Source organism: Patiria miniata, unplaced genomic scaffold (assembly GCF_015706575.1).
Source record: "Patiria miniata isolate m_02_andy unplaced genomic scaffold, ASM1570657v1 HiC_scaffold_8, whole genome shotgun sequence".
Taxonomy (NCBI): Eukaryota; Metazoa; Echinodermata; class Asteroidea; order Valvatida; family Asterinidae; genus Patiria; species Patiria miniata.
Window position 1 is genome coordinate 3,915,315 of NW_024037075.1, and position 14,116 is coordinate 3,929,430.

At 40.1% G+C, this 14,116-nt stretch overlaps 2 protein-coding genes across 2 annotated transcripts; both read left to right on the top strand.

Moving 5' to 3' along the window:
* Positions 1 to 126: 126 nt before the first annotated feature.
* On the top strand, positions 127 to 9,740 carry LOC119719232 (polypeptide N-acetylgalactosaminyltransferase 1-like). The gene is made up of 12 exons (XM_038188604.1): positions 127 to 519; positions 2,576 to 3,678; positions 4,707 to 4,915; positions 5,358 to 5,524; positions 5,727 to 5,982; positions 6,152 to 6,265; positions 6,530 to 6,647; positions 6,835 to 6,935; positions 7,051 to 7,273; positions 7,601 to 7,690; positions 7,946 to 8,074; positions 8,731 to 9,740. Exons 2-12 carry the CDS (start codon positions 3,022 to 3,024, stop codon positions 8,857 to 8,859), a joined length of 2,193 nt encoding a protein of 730 aa, XP_038044532.1. The 5' UTR covers positions 127 to 519; positions 2,576 to 3,021; the 3' UTR covers positions 8,860 to 9,740.
* Positions 9,741 to 10,964: 1,224 nt separating this feature from the next.
* LOC119719267 (monocarboxylate transporter 13-like) lies at positions 10,965 to 13,914 on the top strand. Its single transcript, XM_038188652.1, has 4 exons — positions 10,965 to 11,865; positions 12,116 to 12,259; positions 12,464 to 13,279; positions 13,570 to 13,914. The coding sequence occupies exons 1-4, from the start codon at positions 11,610 to 11,612 to the stop codon at positions 13,716 to 13,718; spliced, it is 1,365 nt and encodes a 454-aa protein (XP_038044580.1). The 5' UTR covers positions 10,965 to 11,609; the 3' UTR covers positions 13,719 to 13,914.
* Positions 13,915 to 14,116: the final 202 nt, after the last annotated feature.

The following is a 14,116-nucleotide window of genomic DNA, read 5'->3' on the forward strand; positions in this document are numbered from 1 at the left end:
TTATTTCCCGCCAGTTCAAGCAAACAGGATCAGAGTTAAGTGAAACAGGATGTATGTACTTACTATCCACTGCGCGTATTGCGCCCGAGACGAACGCTGATTGGTTAAACAATTGTCCTTATTAACATAATATGAATGACAGTCGAGCCAGCTGGCGCGACCATGAGCTGAACGCAGTTGATACAGAATTTTTTAACAATGTTCTTGAGAAAGTGTACTTACGAACATGTGAGAGACGGCCTGTGGTGCAGTACGTGGCTCCAACGTCCGTCAAAATGGAGTCTAGATGTAAAGAATCGTTTCGGATACTAACTGTGATTTTTCAGCATGTACTTGAAGTTTCAAGTTTGAAGGACTCTCAATGAACTATGCAGCGATGGTGACCGTGAGAATGGTATGCCCTCAGCTTTGATGGACCTGCCAGGGACGAAGTGGAGGAAGAGACAGATGTGGGATTTCTTTTCCTCCTTTTTCCCAACTTCGAATTCGCAAAGTCTTCGACGCGTTCTGCAAAATCAGGTACAGTAAGAACAATATTAATTTGGAGTCAGTTTATTTAATTATGAATCGTTCACCGATTCAGACATCTCGGTCGGTTAGACAGTACAGTATCGCAGCAATATTGCTTCAGACAATAATACGTTTGAATTTTTTTTTATCATATAAAGTATACGTTACTAATACATAAATGAATAGTGATTTATTTGATGTTTGCGTTCTTTTTGTTAAATCTTGTGATAAAAATCCCAATTCATTTATGATGCAGTACACTTAAGGTTAGAAATATTTTTGTCTTCTTCCAGATGAAGAAGTTAGTGTTCTCATTTCTGTAGATAAATGACTCCAAACAATCACCATTCCAGCATTCCATTCCTATAACGCAACAGGACCAGACATATGAAATGTATATTTTGATATCAATAACCATGTAGACGTTGGAGTCATTCTGTGGTCGGGAGTGGTATCAAGGCATATAGTGGGATCGATGTTGCTTGTTTGACCGTATGCGACCTCATCCCACGCGGATCGTTCGGCCAGCTGTGCATGTCTCAGGGGACCCGCATGCTAGATGCAGTCAGCTAGAAATGATGTCCTCTTGATGGAAAATAGGGGCTTAAAGCTAGATATGTAGGCTACACAGGCAACTAAATAAATATAATAATAATAAAATTATAAATCGAAAAAGTAAAACGCTGACTTACATATTGTGTACTATGCGAGTGCTCTAACCCAATTAGTAGGTGGAGTGAATTATTAGTTTCACTACTACTGAATTCATTAAGAGCCATCTCCGTTGATCGATTTGATATTATTAAGTTTTTTTCTGGGGATTTCGGGTTTAATACGTTTTCCAGATTATTTTTTATATTTGGTGTAAACATAATACAGCTATTGTCGAATCACATTCTTATTCGTCAGTGGTCTACGAATTTCCATCTTGAAATGTTATCAGACAAATTTGATAACCAGTGACCCGACACTTCCCAAACTATGCTTTCCTATTATTCCTAAGGTTATGAAACATGTCCATGTTTTCCCCTGCGTATGCTGGTTTCTTGATCACGGTAGCATATGCCGATATGGATATCATATGGCCTTGAAATGAACTCTCGATCCCCGGACGATCTCTGAATTCGACTTCATTCATATCGTCTGATTGACTGTCTGGTTTCTTTTGTGCAACAATACCCAAGAAAAGCATGAGATAAGAGAACAAGACAACTATATTAATATGAAAAAGGCATGCATACTGAGAACCCGCTTTAAGAAGTCTCATCCAAGTGATGTATCATTCAGAATGAAATTAAATTATCTTTCACTCACGTTTCCATGGATAAATATCAATTTCTATAATCCTTACGATGTCGTACGCATCTACTATTCAAACCAAATATCTTAATTGTTTTAAATAATACACAATCGGTCTTCCAGTAAAACACAGGAACGTGTGTGCACATTCGGCTGAAATTATGCCACGTCTTGATCTGGAGTTTACAACTCACAAATACAATGGCAGAAATATTATTTCTTTACAAACATTCTAGTTAGATAATATATTAGTTTTTCAAATCCTTCGTCAAATTTACTCGTTTTCATGTCGTGTGTATTTGCTCCAGCAATCGCAGCTGTTGCTCATGTATATTGATTACAAACTGCGAATCCCCAACAAACAATTATTCACTTTCATATTTCGGTAAATATGAGTTTATTTCTAATTCAAACACATGGGAACTTTCAAATTAACTTTTGTTTTGGCAAACATTAAAATATCTTGTTTGCGCATGCAACTGCCAAATTGTTACATTATTTTAGAGTAATTTAATTTTGCTTCTATACAATCATTGATTCTTGTATGCGACGGTGTTGTTGCATAGAAAATTAACCCAGCATTACAGAATAAAAATCGATAATTTTTGTTCAGCTCGCGTGGGCACGTTGCAACCTTTACTTCATTAAAATATCGACACAAACAAAGCAGCTGTCGCAGTGAACGCGAATGTTTAAGTTAAGTTCATATGGCCACGTCACCAGAAAGGTATCTGATGCATCAAAATATATGTGATTTCATTTGCAGGAATGAGGACCAGGCGTGACATGGTTCCTGCAGACCTTTGGATGGGGACAACGAGTTCCTGTAGCTTGCGGAAGCGTCTAAGGAGGACGTGACACCAGTTTAATGTGTTCCTGATCTTGAGATATCCATTAACAATCCCTTTGTGGTTTCACTCAGGATGCAAGAGCAGATAGGTTCATCTGAGGTTGGTCGGTTGGTCGTCATTCCGCTCCGGTGTTTTACAGACTTTTTGTAAGGATGTAGTTTCCGAGCGACAGGTAAATAAAGTTTTTGCCTTTGGACGTGCTATTTCCTCACTCGATAAACAAAACTGATCAATTTCAGAAGGTGAAAGCAGGAAAAGAAATTGTCAGATCACTTCCAGTCCTACAAGTTTAAAATCGAAAGTTATTTTGATACATCAATAGACTGAGATCCTGTGTGCATTTTGACTACGTTGTTCCAAGATGGCGCCTTCTAAGAAGATTATTCAGGTTATCTTCTTGACATCAATGATGTGGTTTTCCGTAGACATCATGCTTCTTATAACCTACACCACTTCACCTGACAGCAATTTTAGTCTCAAGCTCCCGTTTGGCAGCGACCAGAAGAGAGACATTGAGAGAGAAAAGGACAATGGAAGGTTTGAAATTGAAAAATTGAAACATGACCAAGTCGAGATAGGACCGCAACTACCCAGAGAAAACCCACGTGTCGGACTCGTAGATCGACAACGGTCGGGCCTGGTCAAGAAAGGAAAAGATGGCGTTGTGAATTTTCAACAGCAACACAACGTCGTTGCCATGGCAAATGACAATCCAACACATGCAGAGGAGGAATTCGACGTAAGGAGTAGACAAAAAGACCTGGAGAGTGTCAATCAAAATGACAGACAGAATGTCGCACCAAACGGACACAATTTAGATCACAACGAAAGACAGCCGATCGACGACCACCGCAAGGAAGGTGTCGATCAAATTCGAAGACACAATGTCGATCAAGGTGTCGATCATCATGAGAAGGACGGAGAAACAGACAACCAGGCTTCGGAATCGATCTCTGAGTATCTTGAAAGTACGTCCGGATCGATTGAGAAGAAGACACCACCACACTCTGCAACAAAGGTAGTTAAGTTTCAGATTGCTTCAAATGTTTCACTTTTAACCCTTTAAGCTTCTCGTTCAGAAAATTTTTTGTTCTAAATTTATCTCAGGCTGTAACCATTTTACAGGATGTTCTTGCGCATGTTATTCACAAAAGAGGCACATGTTGGGTTATTTTTTTTTCTCAACGGAAACTAGACTTAGACTCCCACGAGAACGCGAGGGAAATCAGGATATTTGTTTCATGTGGGAAAAAAGCTGTTGATGTTTGTGGGAAAAGATGCATGCTTGATTTCACCTCAACACTTTAATAATTTGTAAATTAGAAAGTTATAATAATGAAAGGAAGCACAGATGTATTTTGTGATTGTGGCTAAAAAAAATCTTTACTTAAGAGGAGACGGAAAATAAAAAACAAATAAACTAGGGTTTATTTCATATGTTTTTGTAAACGTTTAATATGAATGTACATGTACCTTGAAGCATTTGAGTGACATCTTATTGTGACATGATAAGCCTTCCCTTATTATGCCTTCTAATAAGGAACGGAAATTAAGAACTCTGCTGTCTGGGTTATCAGGCTGAGATGCTTGATATCTATAGCGAGCCGTGTAGAAATTACATAGGCAGTGGTAACTGTGAATTAATGAGGTAGGCTGCACATGATTGATGATCCGAGTGTGTGGCTTCACGCTGAGTGTAACATACTATCGCCTACATGCTTCAGACTGACAAGGAAAAAAATTACATGTATCATGCATATAGCTAAATGTTAATAAACATGGCTTTGGAGCAATTTATTTGAGCAAATATCACCTAAATATTGTAGAAAAGAAATAAAATTCGTGCTCCTGTCGATGCATGTCCAAATGATAAAAACCGAACAGCTTAAAATAAATTAACATGGCCTTGGGAAGAATACACCAAAGTATTTGAGCCAAAGAAAAGGGCAATTTGTTTTCACTGTCGACCACAAAAATCGGCATGTGCCTCCCAGGCAGGTATAGAAACCAAAAATAAACTCATAATCTCGATCTTTGTTGAACCAGAAGCCGCCCACGTATCATTATGTTCGTGACCTTGATGTTACCTCCAAACCACGTGACCCCAACGGCCCAGGAGAGATGGGTAAAGGGGTGAGGACAGAAGGGAAAGATGCCGGCAGGGTCGCCGAGGGGTTCAGACATGCTTCCTTTAATGAGTTCGTGAGTGATATGATCTCACTCGAAAGAGCTGTGCCGGAAAAAAGGCCGCAAATGTAAGTCCCGCTCTAGTCTCTTCATATGACTTCTGGTGATCATCCCGACATCCGCTTCATGTAACTTGAAAAAAAAAGTACTCAGTTTCTTTTCGGTAATGAATCGAGGGGGGTACATCCAAAGTGTACATGTTTTCCAGTTCGGAAGGATAAGGAAACCTTAAGTGAGAAGACGGTGAAGAAATTTTAGTTGAAGAGGTGGGAGGAAACCCCCTGGATGATACTCAAGGGCAAACCCACTGAATCAGGTAGGGACTGAACATCCGATCCGGAGGTCGGTCTGTGTCGAGTGGGATTGGAACCCAGGTCAGAGAAGTGAAAGGCGTGGAGAGTACCGCGACGCCAAAATGACTCCCCTAGCTTGTCGCGCAATTCCTCCAATTCGAGAGTAACTGATAAACTTTAATTCAGCACCGCCTTGTTCTTTTTATCCCCCTTGTAGGTGTAAGAGGAAGAAATACGTGGATGATCTTCCAGACACAACAATCATTATCTGCTTCACTGAGGAATCTTGGTCGACATTACTACGCACGGTACACAGTGTTCTGAACAGATCACCGCCTGAACTGGTCAAGGAGATTATACTCGTCGATGACTTCAGTCAGAGAGGTTGGTCGATACGAAATAATCAATTCCAGATGTATCGAGACCAGACGTTATCCAAAATTTGTTTCGTTTTCATCGGTCCTACACGAGTAATTAAATAATTGAGAGACTAATATGAAAACAAATCATACATGAGTCGACAGGTGTCATTCCAGTACCTGGTCGTTTAATAACCTGATAAGACTTTCTTGTCTCTCTTATTCAGAGTATTTAAAGCAGCCCCTTGATGAGTACATGTCCAAGTTTCCCAAGGTCAAGATCCTCCGTCTAGCCCAGCGCCAAGGCTTGATTCGAGCCAGACTACGTGGGGCCGAGATCGCTCAAGGAACCGTACTAACATTCCTGGATTCACACGTGGAATGTCATGTGGGTTGGTTGGAGCCGTTACTGCAGAGGATATGGGAGGAAAGGACCAGGGTGGTGTGTCCTGCACTTGATAGCATTGATGCTACCACCTTTAGGTAGGTTGGTGAATGGTAGGATATTGCAGCGCCCTCTATTGCTGATATGTGATTATTACTGTCCTTGTGAATTCTTGCCTGCAATTTTCTACTTCACGTGATTACCATTGACTATTATACTTGTTTTATAAAGTATTATTATGGTACATTATACTAATTTTATAAACAGGTATGAAGGATCTGGTGAGATCATGGGAGCGTTTGAGTGGGATCTACAGTTCCATTGGGTGGGTCTACCACGCCGGGAACTCAAGAGAAGACAAGATGAATCGTATCCTATACGGTACTTTCAAAATCTGTCTTTTCTTAATTGATATCATTTACTTTATTGTATTTACGTTTTGGCACAAAGTGAGTAGAAACAACTTTGCATCTCAACCGTCAATGTTATTTTCAAACCACACAGGGAGATGAGAATAAACGTTTCAAGTGATAACACACTTTTTTTCCTCCAAAATAATACCTCTCCTTCAACTAACAGAGAGTTGATTGGAGATGTGTTAAATATGTACTCTTATTGGAGCTGCTTTGTTGCTCATTACTGCAGGACGCCAGCTATAGCAGGTGGATTGTTTTCAATTGATCGTGACTGGTTTTACAAGCTGGGATCTTACGATAAAGGCATGGACATATGGGGAGGAGAGAACATTGAGTTGTCTCTCAGGGTAAATATCCAAACCTTTTCTCCTGTATTTTTCCGTGTTTTGTCTCTGTGTTCTTATGCTTTTGTCGATCCCTTTACAGGTTGGCTCGTTTAGTGCAGTTTTATTACAGTTTCAAGATTCGCAACAAGTTCAATTTTTTTTTTTTTGGTAAAATTAATTTTTTTGACATTATCTCCCTCTTTCGTAGACATGGATGTGCGGCGGTTCGATGGAAATTCTACCGTGTTCAAGAGTCGGTCACATATTTAGAAAAACACAACCCTATAAATTTCCAGATGGTAATGTAAAGTAAGTTTACACAAAACTCAAACAAAACAATCGTTTGTTGTCGATCTTTTCAATATATTTTCAATTTACAATTTCAGAATTCAACACCTTTCTGTTATCGTTCGTATTTGAACAGAACTTTCCTACGGAATACTCAACGTGTAGTTGAGGTCTGGCTGGATGACTTTAAACCTCTTTTCTACTCCATGAGACCCGAGTTGAAATCCAGATCGTACGGAGACGTTTCAGACAGACTGGCGCTAAAGGAACGTCTCCAGTGTAAGGATTTCAAGTGGTACTTGGATAACGTTTATCCTGAACTCGATGTACCAGACATGGATGTGCAGACGAGAGGAGAGGTAAGTTGAAGCGCCCAAATGAACAAGTCTTAAGGATTGACAGTCCCACTCGAGTGATTTCTGTTCCTAACTTTCACTCGGGAGGTAACACACTGAGTATGCAGTGTTTATATGTCGGTGAAGGGCAAAACCTAATATTGATTTACATCACCCCGACGCAAATTCCATCTCATGAATAAGATTGACACTGTTTATAAAGAAAATTCGTTTCACTGGACTTGAACTTCAACATGATGCATCGTTATATAAGAACGCAAGAGGGCGGTATTTATTAGCACTGTTGACAATTGAGTATTGCTGGAATACAATTGTTGTTATATTCTACAGATGAGAAATATCGGTGTGAACAAATGCTTAGACAGAGCATCCAACGGACCGTTGGGTTTATATCCCTGCCATGGACAAGGCGGCCATCAGGTAACATGTTTATTGAAATTATACATTTATGATTGAAATTTATAATTTCTTTTTACTTGATATTGCACAGAAAATCTTTACTTGCATACAATTGGCCCAATACAATTTTGGCAATGACAAAGTTCGCATCGCATGCCTATAAGTCCAAAACAGTCACGGTCTTGCTCTTTCTAACTCAATAAGAATAATAATATTATTGGATTGTATGATGGAAGACAACTCGGATCATTGATTTCTTGGCGATTTGATCGACAGGCCTTTTCTCTGAGCAAGAAAGGTCGCCTCCAGCACGAGAGTAAATGCGCGTTGCCGTGGAAATCGACAGAAAGAGTTGGACTGTCAAACTGCAGAGCCGTTCGCATCTTTCAGTTTCAACACGCAAAGGTATTAGTATTGTGATGATCTTGATTGGGGTGATTTGGACATGGTGTGGTTTTCACTGTGTGTCGTGCTTTAAGAAAGGTGGTGTGAGTGATAGCTGCTAGAGAAGCGTTTGGGGTTGTAATTGTTGAGAACAAAGTTGGCTATTTAACGAACTCCGTCTTTAAAATTGACAATTTAGACAAGTTAAACACTTTGGAAAACAGCGGTGTGAGTGACCACTGATAAAAGAGCTGAAAACACCTGAAAAAGGTGTAAAAAAGCTGAACTATGAAATCTCCTTTACTTTTGTACATAGCAAGTGAGGGAAAAAAGCTGAAATCCAAAACAAAAAAAGCTTAAATCAGTTTTAAAGCTGAGATTTCACACCTCTGAAAAATACGGCATCTGCAAGATAGACAATGTATGGTGATGACGGAGTTAACGATGACTATGACATCAACGACGTAACAATGTCAGCGACAATAACACGTAAGGAAAATATTACATCTTCGCGAGTGACGGTGTCTACGCTGCTGGTGACCTGATGACCTTACAGTTGACGATGACAGCGTTTGCATCAGTGACATTATAACATTCATGGTGTCAGTTCTAACATGATTCAGATGAACCATAAGCAGTGGAAGGCAGGTGCAATTTCCTTTGTTTCTTCCTTCTAGAACGGCGCAATGATTGAGGTCCAGACGAAGAAATGTCTAGGCGTGTCACGTGACAAAAACTTCGTCATTCTTCAACAATGCGACGGCAGTCAAAAACAGAAGTGGAAATGGGGCACGTATATACAGTAGGAAAACGAGATAGTTTGTAACATTATATACGGTAACATCTTTCGTATTATTTTTCAAGTTACATGAATCTCGTTCACAAAATCGCCCATTCATGGATGGATGTCTTTCATTTAGAAAATTGAGCATTGTTTTGTTTGGTTAAAGGGATTTAGGGGAAACCCAATTTCATGAAGATTAATATCTTTTAGAATATACTGCGGGTAGATTTATAATTGGCTTCACAATTGTTTTTTTTCACCATTTAGTTATGAAGGCACAGATTCTGAAATTATGTTTAATGTTTAAATTATTTCCGAACAAGGCAACGTGTCCTAACTAATTTAATGATTATTAAGTTATTAAAAGGTGGTTTAAAATGTTTTTGTTTTCTCTCTTGAAAGTACACACAAACTGTAACAATGTTTTACGTCAATTTTAGATTAAATCTGTGAATGGGGAATTAATTATAATTTATTTTGTAATGCATATACAGAGCGATTCAAAAGTATGAAGCCAAATAAAATCAACACAATGAATCTTGGTCAATGTTGCATCAAACAGGACGGCCTCCAGAAACAACTTAAGTGTCCATATCCCTTCTTAGTGTTATGTCATGCAGTGACCACTTTTAGAGTAACTTTTGCCCAACCTCGATCCATTACAAATACCTGAATCTATTCAATTGATTCAACCTTTACCAATGATACACTCCTCTCTATCCTCTATTTTATAAATGTTCTCCACGTTTAAAAGAATTCGTGCCCTCGTGTATGCTCCCAATTGGGGTTAGTTTAAATCTGATTTACGTTTTAAATAATTTATTGAAATAGATAAATACTTCAGTTCAAGCAAAATGAGATAAATAAATCATTTTTTCGCCATTTGCATTGTTTTATATTCAATTTGCATCCTGTGTGATTTATACGGTATATACGGTAGTTATACGGTGGTGTTTAACACCACCGTATAACTACCGTATATACTGTATCGTGGTTGTTGTTTCATTGGAAGTTACCTTGACCCTCTGGAGCAGCGTTTTTGACCGAGTACAATGGGCATCCAGTTTGCAAAACAATTGATCCTTAATATTCTGTGCATTCTATGCGAAAATAAGCCAACTGTCGAATATGATTTGGGCAAATTCGGTGTGCACAAAACTTTCCGAATTTGTATAAAACAACTTTTCACTAGGTTTTTTTTGTATGCGTTATGCCACATTGGAGGCCCCGAACCCCTCGCCGTAAGTTTTTGGACCCACTTTTTGGGGAACCATTTTTAACCCCCCCCCCCCGCCCTTGGAGAATGGTTACTGTACGAACTGTTTAAGGATATGGACAGGAACCAAATCGAGGAAGACCTCGATTAGAAAACGTGAGCGCAAATTTGTATCCTTGTGGAGACATTTCCACAATAGGGAACACAAGATTGTATAGGTCTCCACAGGGCAATTTCTATAGATGAATAGGTCTCCACAAGGTTTTTACGAAATAGATAGGCCCTATATGGATTTTACTCAAAAACTAGGAATTTCCAAGGTGGGTTGATTTGTCGCAAATGGAAGAGTTTTAGAAAAGGGATATTAAGTCCGAATTTCAGCCAAGGAAATTAATTCTGGTTAAAATAAGAGCATTCTGAAACTTCACTTTCAAACTCGAAAACTTTACTACACGAGAACAAAGAAATGTCTCCACAAGGATACAAATTTGAGAATGTGTGTACAAAACCAATGAGAGCTGTTGCGAAAAAGTTAGAGTTCAGAGTACAAACAAAGGAAAAGGGCAGAGGAACAAAAGAAAATCCTCGTTTTACACCATACACAAGCGTGTGGGTGTGTGGAGGGAGGGGGGGGGGCGTACGTGTGCAGGCCACTGATCTCTATTATACTTGACAGTATGCTCCATGGTATAATAGAGATCAGTGGTGCAGGCAAGCAACTTGATCGTCGAGTCTCATGTGTGCGGCGCTGTACGTGCTGTGGCAAGTACAGACCGGACGCGGTGTTTTTATCTGCAGCGCACATCGTCAATGGAGTCATGATCAGCTCATGTTCGACTAACAATGACGTCACACCATTGATATCACTCAGTCATGCATGCACATTGAAGCATTTTAAAGAAAGGCTTTCGTCGAGCTGCCACATAGTGGAGTGAACTATCGGATCGCAAGATCTGTGGTTCGAGCCAACATGCCCGTTTTTTTTCATCAAATATTTGTAATGGTTGGGATAGGTTTAATTGAAGGGAAAACACCACGAGAACCTACTTGCCTTCCATCCACACAGAGTGATAAATAATCACGTATAGGGTGATGTGATTGGTTAAAATACGATGTACACATGTATGCTGCAAAAAAAAATACGCAGACCGGACAAATCAGCCTAAGCTGTACGGTAGCGGCTGCTCGCTCGTAAGACAGCCTTGGTCACCAAAGCTATCAAGTGGAACGAAATTGTAATAGAGTATCATATTGCATTATATGTTCTACGATGCACGGAATAATGTGGATACTCAGTCATTCTACAAGTGTTAGTTACTATTATCAATTTGAATGAAAACTATCCATGTGTATAGTTACACGTCTGCACGTAATATAAGGCTAGTATTGTGTGCTGACCCGGTATATGGAGCGTTGGATTAGTCATCATAATATTATTGTTCACATCGGGCAACATTGAAACAAAATTGAAATTGCTGGCTTTTATAGCAGACACATGACCTTGTATCCATTTTCGATACGGAAACTCTCGCAACTTTCTGGATAAACCTCGCAAAATGCGCAGAAATTATGAGTCTGAGGAGAATATGGGAAGCGGCGCTACCGAGGCAGTGATGGGGGAGAAACCACGGGTGCCTGACGGCGGTTGGGGATGGCTGGTGGTGGTCGGAGGACTGATCACGTTCCTTCTATGGAGTGGATTCTTGAAAGCCATGGGAGTTTTGCTTCCGAGTTTGACGGTTGGTTTGACGCATAATACGGCACTGACTGGTGAAGTGGCCGCTATGGTTGCTGGCGTTAGGAGCTTGACAGGTACAAAACATCGATCGAATTAATTATTTTTTCTTTATTTCACCAATAATTATCATTATGTTTATCATCCACCTACATGCGGATATACTGTTTCTTTGGGCTTATTATAGGTAATAGGCGCGTTTTAAGTTAATGAATACTGCTTCGATGAAAACAAGTCCAAACATATCAGATAGGGATGAAAACTCTGCTAGTTTAAGGGCCAAAAAGTTTATGTGAAGTGTATTTGTGTGACTTTTGCTTATTTAAGGCCCTCTCGCTGGACCAATCGGTGAAAGATTTGGCTACAGACCTGTTGTCATGGTGATGAGTTTGATAGCTGCTTGTGGTATCATCTCTGCATCTTTTGCTCAGACAACGATCCAGTTCCTCTTATGTTTGTCAGTCATATCAGGTAGGCCTATTCAAACATTCTTCAACCAATTCTGTTATTAGGGCTTGTAGATTTGACTGATGTTTTGTTCACACTGACTTCGTTTCCATTTTTTTTATAAGCACTTTGATTTCTAGCCATCAGCCTCCGTTGCGGATAAATATTTCAAATTTTCATTTTAATGGATTCATGTTTTAAACTTTTATTCATGTGTTTTCAAAACAGGTGTAGGTTTCTCGGCTCCTATCATCCTGACTAAAGCCATGATTGGCCGTTACTTCGACCATCGCTTTGCTCTGGCTATGAGCCTCGCTAGTGCAGGTGACTCTCTGTCTATGATCATCATAGCGCCTACGGCGCAGGTCCTACTAGACACCTATGGATGGAGAGGCGCTCTACTCTTGTATGGTGGACTGTGTCTGCATATAATCGCTGCGGGGGCGCTGCTCAGAAACCCTCCTAGTTCAGATGAAGATAAGTCTGGTTATACCTCCATCCCAAGTGCAGATGAGATTACAGACCCCACTAAAGCCACTGATCAAGCTCCTGCAAGATCCAAATCGCTCCTTGAAACCTTCAACTTGTCAATTTTCACCAAGTTTGTCTTCTGGATGATCGGTCTAGTCATGTTAGGAACCTATTTGATTGGGATCTCCTGGTACTTGTACTTTATACCACACGCAAAGGCTAAGGGATTTGACTCCAGTCAGGCAGTGACTTTCGTCGCGGCAGCAGGCGTTGGACAAATTATCACCAAGATTGTCTGGGGTAAACTCATTGACCAGCGGGTAGTCAGCGTCAGATTCGGTCTTGTACTCTGTATAACTCTGTGTTCATTGGCACTAGCCATAGATCCGTTTCTTAATACGTTCTGGCCCATGATGATTGTGACCATAATCTTTGGTAGTTTCTTCGGGTTGGTGTACTGCTTGGTGGATGTCTTGGCGAAGGAGATAGCGGGAGAGGACGGCCTGGCGAGTGCCTTTGGATACATCGATCTGGTCGGTGGAATCGCTAGAATATTCCTGGGATCAGTGCCCGGTAAGACTCTACAACATTGGTTGGTTCTTTTGATGAATTGTATTATCCTTTCTGTTAAAAAAAATGATTAGCAAACTCCAAAATCAAACTCAAATGGAAAGCTGCATCCACATGCCGTTGCGGCGGAAAAGTGACGCAGTGTGTCATTTTTCGGCATACCTTTCCAAATGTCTATATGCCTAATATATAATTAAAACACTTCTCAATCATCCACGTCAATTTAATCGAACAGACCTTTAATTGCAAACACCTGTTGTTCAAGTTCTGCACCTTTTGTATCTTGTTGACAGGTTGGATCTATGAGCGGACAGGTAGTTATGATATTGCTTTTGTTGTGTTGGGTGGATTATATCTCATTGTTCTGATGCCTGTCATAGCTGAATGGATCATCCATAGACGTCAGGTACTGTCCAACGAAAAGCACAGTGACAAGAGCTAAGCTACATAGCTACATACAACCCTATATTCGAAGGTTCAGTGATGCTTGCTGGCCGGAAAAGAGTTCAGCCCACTGAGACAGAACAACCCTCCATTGTTATGTAAAGTGCATCTAGTCAGGCAGATTGGCGCACAATATGATGGAATTGTTCATGTGATGAAAAAAGCATGACATGTGGCACACAGTCAGAGTATAAACTGGGAATGACTTTGGCTATAGGGCCATCGCAGATTTGTCCTTTGAAAAAAAAATCATAGGATAACATGCAATTGCCGCCATTTTGAAAATTGCTTGTTAATATTATTCTATGTTAGTTTTGTTCAAAGGACAAATCTGCAATGGCCCTATAGCCAGATATCTTTCCCATGACATACTCCGACTGTGTGCCAAATTTCATG